General features: G+C 37.3%; 1 protein-coding gene across 11 annotated transcripts in view; it reads left to right on the top strand.

Annotated features, from left to right (window-relative positions):
* The window catches only part of ELF2 (E74 like ETS transcription factor 2), a 97,062-nt gene extending 75,681 nt beyond the window's left edge, over window positions 1–21,381 (top strand). For 4 of the 11 annotated variants that reach the window (XM_018061538.1, XM_018061539.1, XM_018061548.1 and 1 more), the window contains 7 exons: window positions 9,778–9,891; window positions 11,411–11,584; window positions 13,831–13,869; window positions 14,266–14,352; window positions 16,662–16,854; window positions 18,231–18,581; window positions 19,056–21,381. In XM_018061538.1, coding sequence (XP_017917027.1) covers window positions 9,778–9,891; window positions 11,411–11,584; window positions 13,831–13,869; window positions 14,266–14,352; window positions 16,662–16,854; window positions 18,231–18,581; window positions 19,056–19,683 — 1,586 coding nt within the window. In that variant the 3' untranslated portion in view covers window positions 19,684–21,381. Of the gene's footprint in view, window positions 1–928; window positions 1,399–9,777; window positions 9,892–11,410; window positions 11,585–13,830; window positions 13,870–14,265; window positions 14,353–16,661; window positions 16,855–18,230; window positions 18,582–19,055 lie in introns of those variants that run through there. The other 7 variants (XM_018061544.1, XM_018061543.1, XM_018061540.1 and 4 more) reach the window with 7 other exon arrangements.

Raw genomic sequence — 22,120 nt, 5'->3', positions numbered from 1 at the left:
ATGTTGGGCAAGTATTTGTAAAAGGACATTGTATTAGTACTACCACTGGAAAAAGTTTTTTCTGTAGTTATCAGCATAGTTCATTCAATCTAGATCATAAGAATTACACCTTGTTATTAAAAATAAGTAACAAAATTTTCTTTTGTTTATTCAGCAAATACTTTTTGAACACTTATTCCGGAGGGAGGCACTGTTGTTTTTGTGTAGAAACTATAGGGCAACATTTTTTTTTTTTTAAAATATTATGAAACTCTGAAACCAAGGAAGCATTGTGTGTTTGTGTGTGTGTGTGCGCGCGTGTGTGTTTAATGAAGCTTCATCTAAGTCATTTTATAGGCTTGATTTCTTGTGTTGTAAGTTTGTAGTCACTAAGTGGCAATTTAGCTCCTGCTTCTACTATATTTAAATATGTACGTTATTTGTAATAAGGTTAGTTTTATCAAAAAGACCTTTAAAAAAGTAGATGATGTGAAATACATTTGCTTCAGAATGAATCAAATATAAATATGAGGGTACATAAACTTCATGACTAGCAAACTTGGGGAGGATAATCTAATCTCTCAGAGGTTGGCATGTTCTGTTGTTTGTTAATAAACAGTTATCTAGAGTGCTAACACTTCTGCAGAGGGGAAAGGACAAAGTCGGTCCCTCAGAGTAACTGGATGCTCCTTACTTTGTTCAAGGAAAGCTTTTATAATGTTTTCCGGGTATGACTTTTTTTAGTTGGTATTCTTGTTTTAAAACAAGTGCAGCCTTTCAAGTGAACGGGTTACATGTAGCATAAGCGTTGACACGGCCAAACAAGTTAAACAGCTACCTTTATTTACAGCTGCAGGACTAGGATTAGATCTCTTCCAGAAAGAAAATTTGATTAATGACTCTTTTCTAGAGTGGGGACAACTGCAGACTTTTCTTCCGCAGAGCGTGAAATGTGCCTCTTCCTGCCGAGGGGCCTCGTCCTAGCCGCGGCTCCCGGGGCGACTTCCAGCCTCAGGTGTCCCCTTCGGCTGCGGGCCGCGGCCGCTCTCCGGGGCGGGCGTCCGGGACTTCCTGTCTGGGCGCGGGGCGGAAGGATCGCGTTGCCAGCCGAGGCGGCCACCGCCGCCGCCGCCGCCCCTGCCGTTAGGTGGTGGGGTTTCTCAGCCCGGCGGCGGGAGGCGGGCCGGCCTCGGCTTCCTGTCGGAGGACGCGCAAGGATCCGGGCGTCTGAGAGTGTGAGTGCGTGAGTGTGTGTCGGCCACACGGCGTGTGTCTCCGGCCGCGGGTTCCGCCTCCTCCCCTGCCGCCGCTGCTCACGGTGTAAGTCAATGTGAAGCAGCAGCTCCAGCCCCGGGATAAACATGGCGACGTCTCTGCATGAGGGACCCACGAACCAGCTGGATCTGCTCATCCGGGCTGGTAAGGACAGGGGAACTTTACTCCGGTGCATCAGTGTAGCAGGAGAGGGGGTGCACAGGAGGCGGGGTGGCTCCCCTGTAGCGGTCAGTGCAGGGGGGACCATGTCCATCAGTCACTGGGGCGGCCGGGGGAAAGGGGGGTAGTGAATGAAGTAATGGAGGCGACGAATCAGGAAGTGATCACCTTGGAGAGTAACCTGCTTCGAATCCGGCGCTGTCGCTTCAGGGTGGGTTTGTGGAGCAGCGGCGGCAGCTGCCGGGCGGAGCGCTGGCAGCGGGTGCCGGGGAACGGAACCGCAGTTAAGTTGGGGACTCGGGGGCGGACGAGTTGTGCGCTTCACCCCAGTTGCTGAGGAACCAGGAAGTGAGTGAAGCTGTTGTCTCCCGGCAGCGCCTGCCACGCTGTCTGACCCGAGAGGCCGCTACTGCCCGCGGTCGGGGGCGGCCGGCTTCTCGGGTGGACGCTCGCCACTCCCGCCCTGTCCTTCTTTCAGACTTGGTCCACAAATCCTCGACTTCCGCATGGACGAGGCAGCCCAGGGCCATGTCCGGTAGATCGATACGCGCCAAAAAAAAAAAAAAAAAAAAAAACCACCAAAACCTCTGACCCTCGTCTTCACATCTCCACCTTGTGCGGTCTCAGGAGTAACGGTTCTGGAAAGGGTCACTTAATAACGTGGAGCGGCCCGGGGTGGTGTTTCTCTCAAGGGCCCGCCTCCCTTTCCTCGTTTAGTGGGCGGCAGTGGAGAAGTAGGTTTATTCTCCTTCCCTCGTGGGTTGTTTTTTTTAGTGGGGGAGAATAGAAAAGACACGGAATGTATTTTGTACCCCTGCCCCGGAGCGTTGGGGCGTCAGAGAAGAACGTTTATTTTGGTAAACAGTGGGTGAAGGTGGGGCGGGCGGGAGGGAGTCTTGGCCCTAGGGAAGTCTCCGCAAGGAATTGCCCCCCTTACCCCTCCCCCCCAAGCCTCCCACCTTAGCGGAAGCGCCTCGGAGAGGACAGAACGGACGGGATTGACAGCCCTCTGGTTCCAATCTGCTCGCTGAGTTGTTCCAAATAAGAACGTTGGTTTCTGGGGGCGGGACTCTGGGCCCGCGCTGGGCCAATGAAGATTGGGCGGGAGTGAAGCTGACAATGTACGCATGGAATTGGAGGGAAGAGGAGTGTAAACACGGAAGTGGCCGCGGGGGTGGGGGATGTGCAGCGCCACTGCTGCAGCGGAAGGGCACGGACTTAAGTTACATAGAAAAAGCAGCTTTACTTAATAGCAGACAGCGCAGTGAGAGTCCTGAATAGGCGTAGCAGTGCTTGAGTACGATTTACTTACTGTAGTGAACATAAATATTCCTTTCCCTGGGTTTTGTTTCATATCGCCATCGATGGGAATTGGAAGATGGGGAATAGTCATCGAAGAGCATTGCTGGGAAAGGTCTTACCGTCTGTTTTCCATCCATTGTTTTTAGGTAGTGAAGTTAGTAGTTTGGTTGGGGAAACTGTTTCAATTCGGTTGGGAGAAATCATAAATGTATATTTAACAGAACTTAATCTTTAAAATGTAACACTGCACAGCCCGAAAGAAAAATCACAGTGAGTAGTGATGAAAGCACATTTGACAGTTATTTTCTAATTAGAGCAAGATCATAAATATTAGTGAAAAAGGGGCAGAGTACAATGAAAACTTGGTCCCTTTGTGTAAGTTCAGTCTATTAATAATACTGTTTGAATTAAGGGATGGAATTTTTGGCTTTATATTATTGGTACTAACAATACTTTTGTTTAGATCAGTCTTGTTGATCGTGTACCTTTTCAGAAACGTTCCTAGTGGTTATGAGAACTTTAGGATAGTCCATGCAGTTAGAATTTTTAAAAATACTGTGAAGATAAGAGGGCTTAATTTTGCCAAGAGAAGATCCTTTTTATAAGCTTTTGGCATTATCAAAACCGAATGTGATCTGTAGATATTTTGCTAGGAGTGGATACATACAGTCTACAGTTTTAAAAATACAAAAGTTTTATCTTTGGACGAGATTTTTTTTTTTAAGTGAAATGCTATTTTCCAGTTCTGCTGCATTTCACAAGTATATACAAATTTTACAAGTGAAGTTTGTGACAATAGTGTTCTGTGAAGAATATATTTTAATACAGTTGTTTTCAAATATTCCCTCAGTCATGTTCATGTAATCTGAAATTCCTTTATAAACTGTTTTAGAGGGAAATTTGAGACAGGTTTGCTAGTTTATCCAAGGTTTATTCATTGAAAAAGTTGGGGAGGAAATGTGACCTGGAAAATGAAGAATCATGGATCTAAATTTTATTGCTGCCAGTTTCCAATAATGTTGGGAGAGTAATGTTAAAAGGGTTTGTATTTGTAAATGGACATAATGATACTTTTATTCCCTTGAGCGAAGTCATAAAGTGTTAGAATTATTCCTCACAAAGGTTTACAGTCTAATTGAGGAGACGGGTGAAAATCTATATAATACATAAATGTTAAATTTAATTACAGTGATTGCTATATGGGTTTATGATAAGTGTAGAATAGAATGATAGTAAGGGAAACTTTTAGAGGAGATAAGCTTTAAACTGAATATTGTTAGCATAACTGTTGTTTCTAAGTAGGTACAAAGCACTTAGAATTACCACTACTATTATATGTTAAGATTTTAGAGGATATATTTTTGCTTTTATTTTCTTCCTTTAGAGACTTAACTGTCAACTTTAGCTATCAACTTCAGCTTTAGTTATCAGTGTTTATGTTGTCAGAGGTGTTTGAATGAAGAATGAAGTAAATATAAATACACTTGTTTATACAAAATACTTCTTTGTGGTAAAGACTTGACATACTTTATTAAAAACTTTCACTGGCAATATGATACATGAGAAAGAGCCTTGACCCTGAGGTCAGGAGATAGGGATCTTCATCCAGCTGTCACTAAACTGCTCTTTAAAGCTTCATTTTCTGTAAGAGAACAGGATTGACTAGGTGATCTCTACTAACTTTTAAAGCTCTAAAACTATAGGCAGCTCAGATATATTTAATGGAAAGTGAAGGTTCTCATTTTCTTGGATTTATTTACACCATGTGAGTGAATTTGTCTAAGGTCATTATGTAATGGCGAGGTTAACTTCTTTCACCAATCTTTGTAACAAACTGGAGCTTGAGGTTGTGTCTGTATGTTGAATAAGACACAAGATATAGTTTATTTAATAATATAGACCCATTTTTAGTCTGTAAGGATAAATAAGTATTCCTTAATATTTATGCAAAAATGTTGTGTACATGTGGTGTGCGTTTTTTTAAGACTGCAAAGAGTTTAAAATATTCTCCGTTATCATGTACATACATTCCTTGACCTTTTTCTTTTTTCATCTTTTTTTGAGAAATTGAAAATTGGGAAAGTGGAGAATTAGAGAATTGAGAAATAGATTAACCAAAAGTATTGTTCTGCTTTAACTGAGCTATTGAAGGGAAGGGGGGAGGGGGAAATTTTTCTGGAAATGCAGCCTAAGTATTTTCCCGGACAGAAGAAATCTGTCTAGTTTGTCAAAATTCATCATGAAATTTGAACTTGAAAATCTAAGTTATTATAAACAGGAATACCTAGTATCAACCTTGAAAAATTAAAAAAAAATTAGCAGGCAGTGAAAAAATGAGGGCCTGTGTTGAAATAAAATTGGAAGAATGGCATTAATTTTTTAAAAATTTATTTGAAAATGTGTTTAAGAAATTACTCTTCAGAATTCATTGCAGCATTAGTACTAAAATTCATAAAAAATTGAGTTAAAGAGTAAGTTATCAATATGTAAATAGTCATTCCAGGTAGTTCAACATCAATTTCCTTTAGGGACAGATTTAACTGGTGGAAAGGGGCAGGCAGGAGAGTGTTTCTGATTTTTGAAAAGTTAAAAAAAAAACCATGTGCAAGTAAGTTGACAAAATACTATTATACTTATGGAAATGGAATCATAATTTTTTGTCCACACATTGATTTTATGTTTAGAAGCTAAAACTTACAGAAATATGAGGATAGAATTTGGGTGTTTTTAATTACATTTGATTTTAACTTATACCTGTGGTTCTTAAAAACTGAAATTCCTGGGAGTCTGCCCAGACTCTTTCAGGGGAGTCTGTGCAATCAAGTTATTTTCATGATAACGCTAAGACATGTGCCTTTTCACTTTTACAAATGTTCACAGGAGTTTTCTAGAGGCTACATGGCTGGGATGTAACAGATGAAATGAAGAAGCAAGTATGAGAGCCCCAGTGTTTTCTACTGTGTATTAAAAAGATTTGCAGAAATGTGAACTAAAGCTACTCTTTAAATTTTTGTTTTTAAGAAAAAGTTACTTTTTATAAAAAATGTAGATTTTTTAGTTTTAATTTCAAATAGGATAAATATCTAAACATGAGACTTACATAAGAGAAATCTTCTTTGTGGTCCTCTCTGTGAGTGTAAAAAGATTCTTTGACCAAAGATGTTTTCAAATAGCTGTACTATAGTTTAATTAGTCTACACTTTCAGTACCATAGTGACTAGCCTTATTTGGTGATTGAGTGTTTGAAATGTGATGGATAAACCAAATTTTCAATTTTATTCAAACATAAAAACTAAAACAGTAGAAAACTTCTTGACCATGTAAATTTCTTTTACATGTTGAAAAGGCAATGTTTTTGAATATACTGGGTTAAATGAAAAGTACTAATATCACTTTCCACTAACTTTTCTCAATGTGGCTGCTGGACATTTAAAAATTACATGTGGCTCTTGTTATCAGACAGTTCTACTTTAGAAAATTATTTTATTCTCTTCCCGTTCTTAACCTTATAATCAAGCTGTAGAAAGTCAAAGGGGCACAGGTGTAAAGATGGAGACCTTTACCTTTTTTCCTTTTCAGTGTGTTCATTTGTGTTCTTTACTCATCTGTTACTGTTACAGTCCTGGGACTTCAGAGAATAAGCTGTGGTAAGTCAGGTGCGGTAGCTGAGTGATGGCCTTGTAAATACTAGTTTATGGTCTTGTAGGGGAATACCACTATCACCTAATGAAGTGTTTTCTAATTTTTTCCTTTGGCTCTCAAACTGCTGTTAATTTTTATTTTTGACTTTTAAAAACATTGTTATGAGCTAGGTCTATTGCCAGCATTCTCTTCTGCAAAGCTGAGAGGTATGTCTCTTGTCAGACTTAATTACCAAGTTTGGTATTTAGTAACAGCTGTTGAGTGAGTCTGGAATCATCTACCATACAAACACCAGTTGATTAGAAAGCTAGAAATGGAACAAGACTCTTACCAATAGTAAAGGAGGGCATAAGCAAATTTAATTTTGACATTGATTAAAATAATTTTGAAATTTATTTGATACAGTTAGTTTTTCAAGGAATGTTGACCAGCAACCTAACTACTAGTGGTAACTAGTTGATGTGCCTGTCAGATAACTTTTTGCTTCATTGTTTCTATTTTTAAAATGAGTTTTTTTTTTAAACTCCCATAAATTTAATACATAGGCCTAGAAAAACACCAGTAAATCAAGTTTTAAGTAAGAGATAATAATTCTTAGCTGTCACTTGTAAGTTTGCTTACTTTGATGGCACAACACTGTTTTATTTACCTTAAGAATTGTGCAGAATTTTAGTTGTATTTGAATTATTATTTAGTTATATTTGTATTCAAATTGTATTTGAATTACTGATAAGAATAAAATAGTATTGAAAAGTTTTCAGTTATTATGGAAACTTGAATAGGAAAAATATTTCTTAAATTTCTGTTACCAAAAACTACTTGTTGACTTATGTCAACAAAAGAGTAAAAGGAGATAGTGTTCTCTTTTAACAAAATGGATTAAGTATTCATGGAAACTGTCAAATTATTTTGCATCTTTGTTTTGAAATATTTTACTCCTGTTTATCTTTTCAATACTTTCTGAACTATTTGTATAAGCTTCATGAGGCCAGAGATCTTTCCACACTTGTATCTCAGGTTTGTAGCACAGGGTAGATCCTGAACAATCATTTAGTGACTGTACATAGAGTATAACATCTGATCATTAGTTCATAGAGAATTTATGCATTTTTAATATTCTTCTTAAATTTGTATGTTTTCTCGTTATTTTACTGTGTACATGTACAATATTTTAGGGAAATAATATTTTGAACTTAGAAAGGGGAGGTTGAGGTTGGAAATAAGAGCTAGGAAATTTTCACTGATACAACTAACATGAAATCATGGTTTTGAAAATATACCTCAAGCTATGTAGGAATTCGGGGCAGTATAATATGTAACTGTTGGGAAATTTTGTTTATAACAAAACATTAAAATATCTGGTAAGATTCTATTGCTGTATTATTATCAAATACTCAGAGCTCTAACTTTAATATGGTAGAGTTTTAGGGTGTGCCTTAATACAATTACATAAGGAATTAGTTTACCCAGGGTAGTTTATTAATAGCACCTCAGACAACAGCTAAATTGCAACACAAGCAGACTTTAAAGAGAATGAAGTTCTTAGAATAAACTTTAAAACCCTGAAACTGCTTCCCAAGGTTCTTTAATACACATGAGTATTGTAGGGAGGAAATTTGAAAAAAAAAAAAAAAAAAAACAAACTTGAGAATGGTAATACATTTTATACTTACTAATAGTAAGTTTCTTAAAGTTGAGCTAGAAGGACTGATTGAATCCTCTGCTTCAGTGAAGCTGCAGATAAGAGTAAGCAGGGTCACCTAAAGATAGATTTACTTAGAGGTTTGGCTGCCTCTCTGGAACTGTTTAGCTTTGAGCAGATTTCCATAAATGGAAAGAGCAACTGGAGAGACTCGGTACCTTGGTTGAGAGTGTGGATGATGTGCAACAGGTGGTAAAGCAGTCACTGGATTTTTTATAAATGCTCTCCAAATGACTGGTGTTTAAGGCTGAGGCCTTAGCACTTGGTGAATTTTGAAACTAAATGAAAAAATCTTTTTCAAGTAAAAGCTTACTAGAAATAATTTTAAAAGATGGTTATCTTTAGTGTGTAGAACTTGTGAATTTATAATGGTTTTATGAAATTTGTATATTTCTTTTAGTCCTTGAGAGGACATCTTGAGAAAGAGCTATCAAATTAGAAACTATTAAACATATTTGTGTTTCAGAACCTCTTACAAAGTAGAATTTCAGTATTTCAAATCAGGATGTGAAATTAATACATCATTAGGATAATGAGTTTGTGCTTGGATTGCTACTTTTCCTGTAAGGTCTGTAGGTTGTCCTTAACTTTAATAAATAAAAGAAATACTTACATATCTACTCTATGAAGAGTCTATGTTAGGAACTGTAACAGATATAAAGATGATTGAGACAGGCCTCCCTTGGGCTTCCCTGGCAGTCGGTGGTTAAGGCTCCATGCTCCCACTGCAGGTGGCATGGGTTTGATTCCTGGTCTGGGAACTAGGATCCTGCATGCCATGCCATGTGGCTCAAAAGCTGGGGGACACGAAGCTAGCCCTCCCTGATCTCATGGAGCTTATACTCACACAGAAATGATAAGAAAGTATCACCATTTATTAAATTCTTAAGGAAATCACTGCATTTAATTCTCAAAACTGTATGAGGTAAGTGATATTACTGTTTAGTGAAAGAGGAAACTGGGCCATACAAGGATTTAAATTACTGGCCTTAGGTTACAGAAATAAGTGGCAGAAACTAGAACCAACGCTTTTTCATAAATAATTTAATCAGCAAAGCATAAAGTAAGTGTTAGAGAAGTTACAAAAAGTGGCAGAATTAGGAAAGGCTTCATGAAGGCCGGGGTTGGGTGGGGGTGGGTGGGGGGGGGTGGATAGGAGCATTCTCTTTTGTCTTTCTAAATTTCTTGGGTGAGACCCAGCAAAGGCCAGTGAAATCTTGAAGAAAGCAGATAATTGTGAAGAAAATTTCTAAGTTCTCTGGTGCACTCACCAGGAGGGTTTGTAAGAATTGAACTAATTCATTAAAGTAATTTAGAAATATGAGTCTCTGACCGATTCTGGTAGGTGTTAATCCCCGATTTTAGTAGCAATATGTTAAAATTACAATAGACTTCATAGGATTGTTAATCTACAGCTATCCTCCCCCCCACCCCAGGTTAGTTTTGGCCTAAAATTGATACAGAGTTCAAATTTCAAGAGTCTGTCTGTGTTTTCCTTTGGATAAGATTCAGAAATTTCTAATTAATCTCAATAGTTGCTTTGTAATCAACATTCATTTTATAAATGGCAGGTTTGTTTTAGTTTTTAAATTATTTCTGTAATTTGTATAGACTAATATGTATTAATGGCTTATTTAGAGTTATGAACTAAACATGAACATTTAGTTTAGTAATGTGTTCAGTGCATTTTTATTGAGTGGAACTTACTTTCCCTCCAGTGGAAGCATCAGTTCATAGCAGTAATGCACACTGTACAGATAAGACAATTGAAGCTGCTGAAGCCCTGCTTCATATGGAATCTCCTACCTGCTTGAGAGATTCAAGAAGTCCTGGTATGTGAACAGTTCTTTTTTATATTAAAGATATTTCATGTATCTAGAGTAACAAAAAATTTTTTTAATCCAAGGGAATTGTTGTTCTCAAAGTCTATTGTACATAAATATCTATGACAGCAGTAACTGGTCTTTACCTGTCAATGTTCACAAGTCGTAAGTGCTTTAAATACTTAATTTTCAAAATAATTGAATCAGAAGGTGCCCACTGAAGACAGATAAATGTGAAATTGCTGTTTCTGCTATTGTGTCTCATTTCCTTAACTCTGGGTAAATGAAACCTTAAGAGCATGGCTGGAGAATGGCCCATGGAAGCTGTTGCCACCTGTGGCCACATCGAGTCCTTCCTTCAGTGATAACGGGCAGTAGTTCTGGGACTACTCCCTGGAAGAGAGAGGTGGCAGTGTCCACCTCTCTCTTCACACTCCCTTCAGGCTTCAGGTTTTCCATTGGTTTTGGTCTCTTTTTACAGATTGCCTTTGAGAATCTTTTTGTCCCTAATTTTAATGTCCAAATGTTAATTTGACTTAATATGGTAAGATTGACCCTTCTTTTAGGGATTTACAGTAAATACTAAGATCAACTGTACTTTTTAATTAGAGTAGTAATCCTGTGTGTTATTCAGGGATACGAGAAGAAAATTAGTGCATATTGGTCAGTGTATTAATCTATAGTAGTATGTATTAATCTATAGTAGTATGTATTAATGGAAATGGAAATGTCATATCCTAGTTACTCAGGCACATTGAAAGGAAGCCAGAGCAACATTATTGTATGTAATAGAATACTAAAAATATGTATGCAGCATTTCAGTGACCCAGAATATTAGGGACTGTTCCGTTAAATAAAAGATTGAAAGATGGTACTCATTTGGCTATAATGAGCAGGTTTTCTTTTCATATTTAAAATGAAACCTCACCTTTGCTATAGGAACTTCCCTGGTGGTTCAGGTTAAGACTCAGCCTTCCAGTGCAGAAGGTACAGGTTTGATCCTGGTGGGCAGACTTAAGATCCCACATGCCTCGGGGTGTGGCCAAAAGTTATTTTAAAAAAAGAGAGAGAGAGCCATAAGTGCCTGCTTTCACTGAATACGCTTCTGTTATTTTAATGTTATACCAGGTGTATGTTTTACCTTGTTAGAGAATAATGATGAGTAAGTAGAAGGAAAATAATTACTAACTCACTGTTATACTGTTTTATTTTCAACTGTTTTCCCAGTTGTCAGAATGATACAGTCTTTTACAATGAACTTGAAAGTATCTAAAGTGTGAAGCAAGGGGGTTGACTCTCATGATCTCCCCCTTTACCCAGAAGATTAACATTTCCTTCAGGTCGAGTTTCTTTGCATCTATTTACTTACGTACTTTAGATCATATTGTATATTCAACAAATTAACCTCAAGTTCTTACCCTGCTTTGATGAATTCTTAGTAACCTCACCTTTGCTAAAAATTGAATTGTCCATGCTAAGAGGCATTAATGGGGGTGGGAAATTTAAATTTTTCAACTTTTTTTTATAGTGGAAGTGTTTGTCCCTCCTTGTGTATCAACTCCAGAATTTATCCATGCTGCTATGAGGCCAGATGTCATTACAGAAACTGTAGTGGAGGTGTCAACTGAAGAATCTGAACCAATGGATACCTCTCCTATTCCTACATCACCGGATAGCCATGAACCAATGAAAAAGAAAAAAGGTAGGGTGTATTTACAAATTTCTGAGAATTTGGGTGAAATTTTTTCTAGTATCTTTTTTCTCCATCAAGAGAGATGGGAAATATTTGCTATGCTTATAATCAATGTTATACTGATTAGATACTCTCAGAAAATTGAGATTTTTAATTGTGTCTTTTAACATGTTCGTAGTGTCTAAGGGAGTTTGTATTTGAGCCCTAAAAGTAGTTGCCCCAAAATGAGATTATAGTAAGAGCTTGATATACCAAAGGGGTCCATGGGGTTGCAGAGTCAGACAGGACTGGGCGACTGAGCAACACAGAAGGAAGATCAGGGTGTCGCTGCACATCTTTCTACTTTCTGATCCTTTTAGGCACTTGGTTACTTAAAAATATTCTTGACTCTGTTTTTCCTAGCCTTATCTTCCTACTCTTTTGTGGACATTAAAATAAAAAGCCCACTTTTCTTCCCCACAATCTTTGGCCTTAAAACACCAAGATTGCCCGTAGGGAATTCTCAGGGGACTAAACTTACCATTGGGTAAAGAGCATTTCCACTTACTCTTTGACTCCTGCTGAAACCTTTGTTCATCTGATCCTGGGGAAATGCCCCAGTCCATCTCCAGCATCCTGAGTGGGTTCTTTCTGTTTGAATCTAAGGTAAAACTTGAAAGAAGTGAAATTCTGTGTAAATTCTCACCTAATTCCGCTTTGTTCTCTGCTCTTTCTGCACATTGGGGGGGGAGGGGGTGGTGGATAAAATCAAAGGCAAAAAATAAGGGGGAAAGTTGTATTAGAAATAATGGTATTATCTAATCATTTATTAGGTAGCAGTATTTCAGATTGCTATGATGTTCACAGGTCTGTGCCTCATTGCTGTGAGGGACACAACAGAGAAAAACACAGTTGCCTTCTCTCTGATAGATTATATATGTATTTGAGATAAGGCATGGATGAGAGAATTTAGAAGGAAGAATTACTTTGCGCTGTAAATGTTTAAACAAAAGGCATACATGTAAATAACCCTGTCTGCACACTGCCCACTGTAGCCTTTGGCTGGTTGTATCTTATGCAAACTGTTACAAAATACCTAAGAAAATTTTAGATTTACATGAAGAGAGAAAAGACTATGAAAAGCTGGGAGTATTTAGGGAGCCAAGATCTCTAGATAAATAGGTTGATCTGTGTACATGGTGGTATGGTATAAACCAGAAAATAATTTGCCAATTTAATTCTAATCTTATGTATTTGAAAATAGGTGGTCTTAATGAATGACAATTTAAAAATTACATATAACACTACCAGTTATTCATTTGTGGTTAAGGACATTTGGGACATAGAAAGTTAGGTAGGTTATTTTTAATAGTAGGGCCTTATTTTTATTTCTAGAGCTTTTAATATACTAATGTGCATTATAAATCTCCAAGAGATGATTACGTGCAGTTCTGAAAGTTAATTTGACTGTAGAACCCTTTTCCTACTGATGAATAACCTATTTGTCAAATAACATGATTTGGGACATGCTGCTTTATAAGAAAACAAGCCTTTGGGGACTAACTTTTCTATTAAGGAGTTGGGCTTTTGTGCTTGAATTTAGGAGACAGAGAAGATGTTGGGTCTTATTACTGACTGCATATTTTGTACATATAAATAGTATTTAAATTAAGAAATTAAGCTCTATTTTTAAATAGGATAGTGGTAAACTTAGTTTTAATTTTTGCCAAAACATACTTCTTATTGATTAGAATTACCATAATGAAATCCTAGACAATGATAGCTATGCTTTTTCAAATATACATTAGGGCATTTTAATGTAGCTCTAGATAATCCTTGTTAATGAAGAGTAGAGACATCAGAAACCCCAGGTGTATGGCAATCACCAAATTAGTAATATTATACTTACTATTCCCAGTCTCATTCTTGAGACTTCCCTTGCCTGCCAGTGTTCATCCTCCAGTGCTGAGGGTTGAACACAACACATTTCAGAAATACTCCTTCCTTTCTGTAGAGAAGTGTAGCTCTTGCTTTTCTATTCATTGTGGCTGTGGGACTCTCTGAGCGTGGCTTAGGGCAGAAGTGAGTGAGGAGAAACAAAAGGGGCAAACATTTCTTAGACATATAAAGCAATTACTTGGAAGATTTTTTTTTCTTTTTAATCTTTATACCTGCACGTTGAGGTGGGGAAATTTATGCTTAAATTCTGGTGGATTGATTGGCTCAGAGCAGTAGAGAGTGTTTAAAATAATATTTTTTACTTTTCCTCATTTGAGCTCAAAGGGCTTCGCAGATTATCAGATCTTCTGCAATAGGTAGGTAAAGCTTTTTCTAACAATTCTGTAGAACAGAAAACAAAAGTTTATACTAGAATGTGTTTCCATTGCTACATTATTGGAAAAGGTTAGCAAATTGAGGCTGTGACCATGTAAATAATAGGTTAGTAGTACCTGACTTGCCATATACATTGATTTTACTATCAACGCAAAAGGGGTCGCAGAGTCAGACACGACTGAGCGACTGAACTGCTGTAATTTATATTGCAGAAGTGCTTTTAATGTTCCTTTTAAAAGCAGCTTTTATATACACAGTATATTAATCCATAAATTAGTGTCTAGTTTCATAAATAATGTGTTACCAAAAAGCCTGCTATCACGTTTCTGTTATTTTTCCTGTTTTCCATGTATGGTTTCAATATGTTCTTTTTTCAGTTGGCCGTAAACCAAAGACCCAGCAGTCGCCAATTTCCAATGGGTCTCCTGACTTAGGTATAAAGAAGAAACCCAGAGAAGGAAAAGGTAATTTGGGGAGGGCTGTTTTGTAGGCGAGATGGATATATTTTTTTCCCCCCAGTCAAGTACATTTGTAGGAAAATACTTCTAGTATGCACGGTAGTGCTGTCTTGGATTGTAATTCTTAATCAAGGGTGTATGAGCATCACATGGGGAGCTTTTTCAAACTTATCTCTGCCTGGTCCTCACCCAGTGAGATTCTGTAGGCATAGAGAAACTGCAGGGAGTGAAGCTGGGCAAGCATTTGGATTTGGAAGAGGCCCTAAGTGCAGTCTGGTGCGTACCTGTGTTGTTTTGGATGATGTGTGTATGTTTACACGCATCCTCGTGGAGAGTCAAATGGAGTCACCTACATTTGAGAAGGTTTACAAAACTAAGACTTCATTTCTGATACATACTTTCTTAACTGATAGAAGCAAGGTGAATTTACTTTTCCAACCAACACATTTCAGTCATGTCAGTAAGAATGTCTAAACAAAAATTTGACGTATTAAAAAAAACTGATGTGTATATTGAATGTGTATATTCTCGTTAAAAGCAAAAATAATAATAAGCCTTCTACATTGTCTGCTCCCTTAATTTGTTGGATTAAGTCTTTAATAAAAAAATTAAGTCAGTAAATCTACCAAGAAATTTGGTTAGATTTTTAAAAATCCAGTTATGTAAACCTCCATTTACGTAGGAACTGTTATTCAGTTTGGGACAAGTTTAGGATAGTTTTATTTTCTTCTCCGTCTTTGGTTGTTTTACATTCCTAACATCTTAGGTTTTATCTTTTAATTTGTATTGAAAACCTTAAAACTTTATTAGTAGTAAGTGTTAGAAATTTGAACTGTAAATATACAGTTATTATTGTTTTTATAATTACTCCCATCATTAATGGTATCTCATATTCAAAGACCTTATGTTTACCACTAGAAAAAAATTTTCAGTCAAAATCATCTTTCATTAAAATTTGTTTTGTATTATTAAACCTGAGGCAATATGTTGTGTGAAGATTAAAGTCGTTACAGTCACACCTGGATTAAAAACCCAGTCAGTGCTTCGTCTGCTGCAAAATTATGATGTCTGCATAGGCTCCATGAATACCTTGTCTGATAAAGAAGGCTTCTCGTTATGAATTCTGTTTTCCTTAAAACCAGAAATAGAATTGTTCATTTTAACGTAGGGATGATAACTGGAGTAAAACTGTTAAAGATAATCTGAAGAATGTCAGTGGGTCTAACTATAACTAATTCATTAGACACAGGAGCATTCAGATCCCTACTATGTACAAGGTATTGTCTGTTGTACAAAAATTTCTTCTAGAATGAGTTCTTATAATCTCCGGGTCATAGACAGAATAAAAATCCCCAGCTACACCTCTTGATTCAGTTGAGACTAATGTAGTTGAAAGTTGTGATTTAACACTGAGAGTCTTTAGGTATTGACACTGATGTAATAGGGCTTTGGAGATACAAATGTAATAACATTGTAAAGTTGAAGATTAATCTTTTTTAGGTCAAGAGAATGCACACAGGGCCCAACTATGGGTTAATGGATTTATTGAATTTTCGGGGAAATTACAGGATGAAAATGAAATGCTAGAGGAAGAGCATCAGTGTTTAGATTGAGTAGTGGAAGCCTCCCCACCCCAAGGTTCTTCTCATATAGCTTGTAACTTGGATCTGAATTTTTGAGGATAGTAAAGGGTTAGTAAGCAGGAGCCTAGAGATGACCCAGTGGCTCAGTGGTGGCATATGTATTCTAATCTTCTTCTCAGGACTCTCTTCTATTCTTTCATCAGTTTACAAACCGTACCTAGAGGTTTATGGAGGGAATAAAGAAAAACAGCAGCCTGTCTTTAGTCTTCTCATAACACTGCCCACTACTCCTCCCCACCCTTCCAAAAAAAGAAAAGAGTGATGCTCTCTTCTCTTTGGGACTAAGTTCCTTATTTTACCTACCCACATTCCTTCCTTTCCTTCTGGTATGCAAATCTTAGCCATCTTCCAAGACTTAATGTCTTACCAATCCACTTTATTTTCACTCCTGAGATCCCAGACATTATTTTCTGTTGTTTAAAATTGTGCATGGCCTTATGATATAGTTTATATTGTTTCAAAACTGTTATTTATTTCTTGAATTGTTATTCACTAGACAACACAGTTTGACACTGTAAAATGATTGATAATATAGTCAAGTATTTAATGGCAGACTCTTAGTACATTTGTTCTTTACCAGTAGTAAATTGATTTTTTTATTCAGCTTAAGTAAATACTTGCTTTTAGTTATGTTGATGAATTTTTAATCAGTGTCTATAATTGTTTTCAAAGGAAACACAACCTATTTGTGGGAGTTTCTTTTAGATCTACTTCAAGACAAAAATACTTGTCCTCGATACATTAAGTGGACTCAGAGAGAAAAAGGCATATTCAAGCTTGTGGATTCAAAGGCTGTCTCTAAGCTTTGGGGAAAGCATAAGAACAAGCCAGACATGAATTATGAAACTATGGGACGAGCTTTGAGGTAAGAACACGAGTTTTCAAAGAAAACTTACGTATCTCTTAATACTTAATACTGTCTATTAATACTTAAAGTGCATGAGAGTGCTCAGTTGTGTCTTAACTCTTTGCAACCCCATGAACTGTAGCCTGCCAGGCTCCTCTGTCCATGGAATTCTCCAGGCAAGAATATTGGATTAGGTTGCCATTTCTTCCTCCAGGGGATCTTTCTGACCCAGGGATCAAAACCAGGTCTCCTGTGTCTCCTGTAAGGTGGATTCTTTACCACTGAGCCACCTGGGAAACCTGATATTTAAAGAGAAGCTCTTAAAATCTCTTACTTATTATAGCTTTTAATTTTAATTTGGGTGGATTTTCTAGAGGAGCTTCTTGGGTTTGGAGGCAGATGGAGAGAAAGGTTTAGTCTAGATGGCTAAAATTTGAACACTATTGGAAAATCCATTTGTGGAAAATGTGTACCTTTAAGAAAATTAAACCCAAATATAATATAGTTTCCAAACTGTGAATTTGTTTTTTAGTTCCTGCAAATTTGTTATAATGGATTTATTGTGATACGAAAATTTTAAGTTTTGTCAGTTTGAGGAACCCACGTAACTTTGTAATGTACACGGCTTATTCTAATTAAGGGAATCTGTAAATGAACATAGTTTATGTGACAGTATTCACATATGCCACAAATTCATTTTTACTAAGTATGGTTTAGGCAATTTTTCCACATAATACCAAGTTGCTTTTATAACCTAAGTAAATCAGAACTAACTTGTTACCAGAATCTGTAAAATCCAGTTGTCCCTTAGTAGTATCTGAGGGGTATAGCTCCAGAACCCTCCTTGGATACCAGAAATTCATGCATGATCAAAATCCCTCATATAAAGTGGGGTAGTGTTTGCTTGTCACCCACTTATATCCCCCATATACTTTACATCATCTGTCGATGATATAATACCTAACACAGTATCTATGCTATCTAAGTAGTTGCTATCACATGGCAAATCCAAGTTTTGCTGCTTGGAACTCTTGTGGAAATTTTTTCTCCTTGAGCATTTTCAATCTGTGGTTGGTTAAATCCATGGATGAGGAACTCATAGATATGGAGGGCCAACTGTACAATAATATATTCTGTATTTAGGTTAAATGCCTTGCTTTAATAAAAACAGTGAGCTTTTAGCTAATTCACAGATTTCAAGGTTATAGGACATATGGTACCAAGTTCTAATTTCATAGCTACTTCAAATTCTTACCTTTTGAATGGAGTCCCACCTTACCTCTTACTAGAGTAAGTCAGTGTTTCTGTTAGCATCTCTTCACGGTATTTTTGTTTGGGGATTGTGGAGGGGCAAACATAATATACTTGACTTATTTAATACTTTTTCCTTACAGATATTATTACCAAAGGGGTATCCTTGCAAAGGTTGAAGGACAGAGGCTTGTATATCAGTTCAAGGATATGCCCAAAAACATAGTGGTCATAGATGATGACAAAAGTGAAACCTGTAGTGAAGAATTAGCAGCAGCTACGGATGAAAAATCATTAGAACGAGTATCATTGTCTGCAGAAAGTCTCTTAAAAGCAGCAACTTCTGTTCGTGGTGGGAAAAACTCATCTCCTCTAAACTGCTCCAGAGCAGAGAAGGGTGTAGCTAGAGTTGTGAACATCACTCCCCCTGGTCATGACACTTCACCCAGGTCTCCCACTACTACCACATCTGTATCAGCAGCAGCAGCCCCAAGGTAAGTGAGGGAAACCAGTAGTTGTCATGTATTTAGTTTTTAGAAAACTCTTTGGCAAAACTGGGACGTTCCTTTTTTTAATGTTTGTATTCTAAGAACTGACTCTTTGTCAAGACTTTGAAAAGTGCTTGGTATTTTTAAATGTACTAATTAAAATATTCTTCTTAAAGTAGATGTCTTTTCTTACTTGAATTGATTTTTATGATTTTATAGATGGAATTTAATGTAGGCTTTTAAATATATATATAAATATATTCAGCTTATGTTTAAATATATTCATCTCATGTTTTTAAAATATATTCATCTCATGTTACTGCATGCTGTAAACTTCAGAGCTTTTCGGAACATCTGTAAAGTTGGGCCCACTAGTTTTACATATGCTGGATTTGCGTTCATCTTTTTCTCTCTCTCAAAGAGACCTATTTAATAATTGAGCATGGCATATAATCAAAGTTATTTTTTTAAATCAACCAGGACAGTTCGTGTGGCAATGCAAGTACCTGTTGTAATGACATCGTTGGGCCAGAAAATTTCGACTGTGGCGGTTCAGTCAGTTAATGCAGGTGCACCGTTAATAACCAGCTCTAGTCCGACAACAGCAGCCTCTCCAAAGGTAGTTATTCAGACAATCCCTACTGTGATGCCAGCCTCTACTGAAAATGGAGACAAAATCACCATGCAGCCTGCCAAAATTATTACCATCCCAGCCACGCAACTTGCACAGTGTCAACTGCAGACAAAGTCGAATCTGACTGGATCAGGAAGCATTAACATTGTGGGCACCCCACTGGCTGTGAGAGCACTTACCCCCGTTTCAATAGCTCACGGGGCCCCTGTGATGAGACTATCAGTGCCTCCTCAGCAGGCATCTGGCCAGACTCCTCCCCGGGTTATCAGCGCAGTCATAAAAGGGCCAGAGGTTAAATCAGAAGCAGTGGCGAAAAAGCAGGAACATGATGTGAAAACTTTGCAGCTGGTACAAGACGACAAACCGGCAGATGGAAATAAGACAGTGACCCACGTAGTGGTTGTCAGTGCGCCTTCAGCTCTTGCCCTTCCTGTGACAATGAAAACGGAAGGACTGGTAGCGTGTGAGAAATGAAGCTGCAGTGCTCCCGGGGATGCTAGGGTGTTAGTGCCGGTCCTGATACGAGTGCTTGCAAGGGGGTCATCGACAGAAGTCAGAAGACTTTAAAACACTTCTAATGCATTTAAGAAAACAATCAAACTTACTGGAAATAAATTACCTATCCCATGTTTCAGTGGGAAATGAACTACATATTGAGATGCTGACAGAAAACTGCCTCTTACAGTAGAAACAACTGAACCCGCCAATAAGGAAAAGGACTGAAAGGGACCAAGCCGCTCACTACAATATCAAGTTACACTAAGACTTGGAACACTACCACTGTAAGAGGTTACACAGTTTTCAGTGGGGAGGGATTGGGATGGGTGATCTTGTCGTTACATATAGCAATTTTTGATGCATTTTATATGCATACCAGCAATTATTACTGTGTTCACACAGAACTCACTTAACTGGTGCTATGTGAAAACTGCTAATATAGGTATTTTAGAATGTGAATTGAAGAATGGATCCAAAAGCTTCAGAAAGAGGTTAGCAAAAAAGATCTAGTGCGTTTTTTTTTTTTTTTTAAATCATATAGCTTAAGCTGATTTAAAACAAAGGCCTTAGACTAATTTTCGGTTTTCTTTATTGAAATAAGCTAATGGCTTGTTTGTGTAAAGCTTTTTTATTAAAAGAAAAATTTTAAAAATCTTGTACCTAGCACAGTATTGTTATAGAATTTACATGTAACATTTTATATGGTAGTTTAAGTCTGTCAGTTTCTTAATTGTGGACAAATTAACAGTTGGCTCTGGCCTTTTGCTGTAACACGCCTGTTTGTCACTCACTCAGCCCTGGCATCTGTGCAGACATATCCGTTTCAGTTCTGCTGTCACTCGGAAGTTAAGGCTCAGCATGATTTTTGTCAGGTAACTCTAATACCTGGAGTTTTCTTTCTTCCTTTTTTTTTTAGTTGAAGTTTAAGAGGGAAAGTACCAGTGTTCAGATTTGAACTATAATAGTTTGTATATTCAACATTTGAAGTATATTCTATTTTGTTGTACTCTTGTTTCAAAGTGTATTCAAGTAGGTTTTCTGAAATATAGAAATGAAATTTACCTTGTGTTTTGGTCTCTGGTGATATTTATAACAATATTCAAAAGCTACTATATATAAACATGTTGTTTTAGTTAAAAAGTAATAGAAGTCCTATTTTTCCTTCCCAACTGCTGCGTGAAGAAATTGTTTTGTTCCATTACATTAATATTTGGCAAATAACCTGCATGTTTCCACTTCCTAATTACTGTCATGTAATTATTATAATGTTCTACTTACCCTAATGAATTTACTATTTTAGTGTTGGCCACACTTAAATAATTTATATTTCAAATCAGACCATTTGTTTCTCAATCAGACCTTTAGTGGGTGAGGAAGAACAAATAATACTCTAGCCCTTTTAGAAACTGGCGGGACCAGAGGAACCTCATTTTACACCAAACTAGGTCCTGTAACTCCATATAATAATGCTCTTTCTACTACAAAGAAAAGTTGTCTATTTTTACATCTTTTAGGAATTTAAATAAACTGATACTTAATATTTGTGGCCTTTAATTGTGCATTTGGTTAGACACTACTTAGGTCGACAGATTTTTATAACAGCTCCCTTTGTAATCATTTATCTTTCCCATAAACATACTTGATGGTACTTTTTAATAAAATCTCAAAGAAAAACTCATTGATTCTTATCCCTTTTGGGGTTAATCTCAAACTCTGCCTCCTCTTAAAACATTTCCTAAATATTTCATGTTTCAAAATCTGTATCATATGCCTTGACACATAACTTGCACAGCAGTTTCAGTTTTTGAGTTATATCTCACGTAATATTCTTCTAGGGCAAAGAAGTCACATGAAAAAGCATTAGTCATACAGTCGTGTCCAATTCCTTGCGACACCATGGACTGTATAGCCCGCCAGGCTCCTCTGTCCATGGGGTTTTCTAGGCAAGAATAGTGGAGTGCATTGCCATTTCCTTCTCCAGGAGATCTTCCCAACCCAAGGATTGAACTCAGGTCTCCTGCATTGCAGACAGAGTCTTTACCCTCTGCCCCACCAGGGAAGCCCAAGAAGTCTCATGGATGATAGCTAATGAGACATATTTTAAATGTGCATTTCTTTTCCACCTATGCTGTATTACTAATCGGTTTTCATTAGGCTAAGCCAAGGCTGCTTGCTCACCTCTACCACTCTACCTTAACATTTTATGGGTCTCTTGCAGAGGGAGTTCACCTAAAGGTCTCGATTTTGTTGACAGTATGTAATGACGAGATTATTTCCTCTGATGGGAACTGTCAGTGGTATGGTTTTTAATTGCAACCCTTCTGTTAATCATTATAATTTGTATTTCCATTTTGTGTCCATTGTAACAAAACCACATAGCAATGACTTGATGCCACTACATCTTCCAGTCTGG

This window comes from Capra hircus, chromosome 17, assembly GCF_001704415.2.
Source record: "Capra hircus breed San Clemente chromosome 17, ASM170441v1, whole genome shotgun sequence".
Classification (NCBI taxonomy): Eukaryota; Metazoa; Chordata; class Mammalia; order Artiodactyla; family Bovidae; genus Capra; species Capra hircus.
The sequence above is the reverse complement of the archived record's forward strand: the minus strand, read 5'-3'. Positions and strand labels throughout refer to the sequence as shown.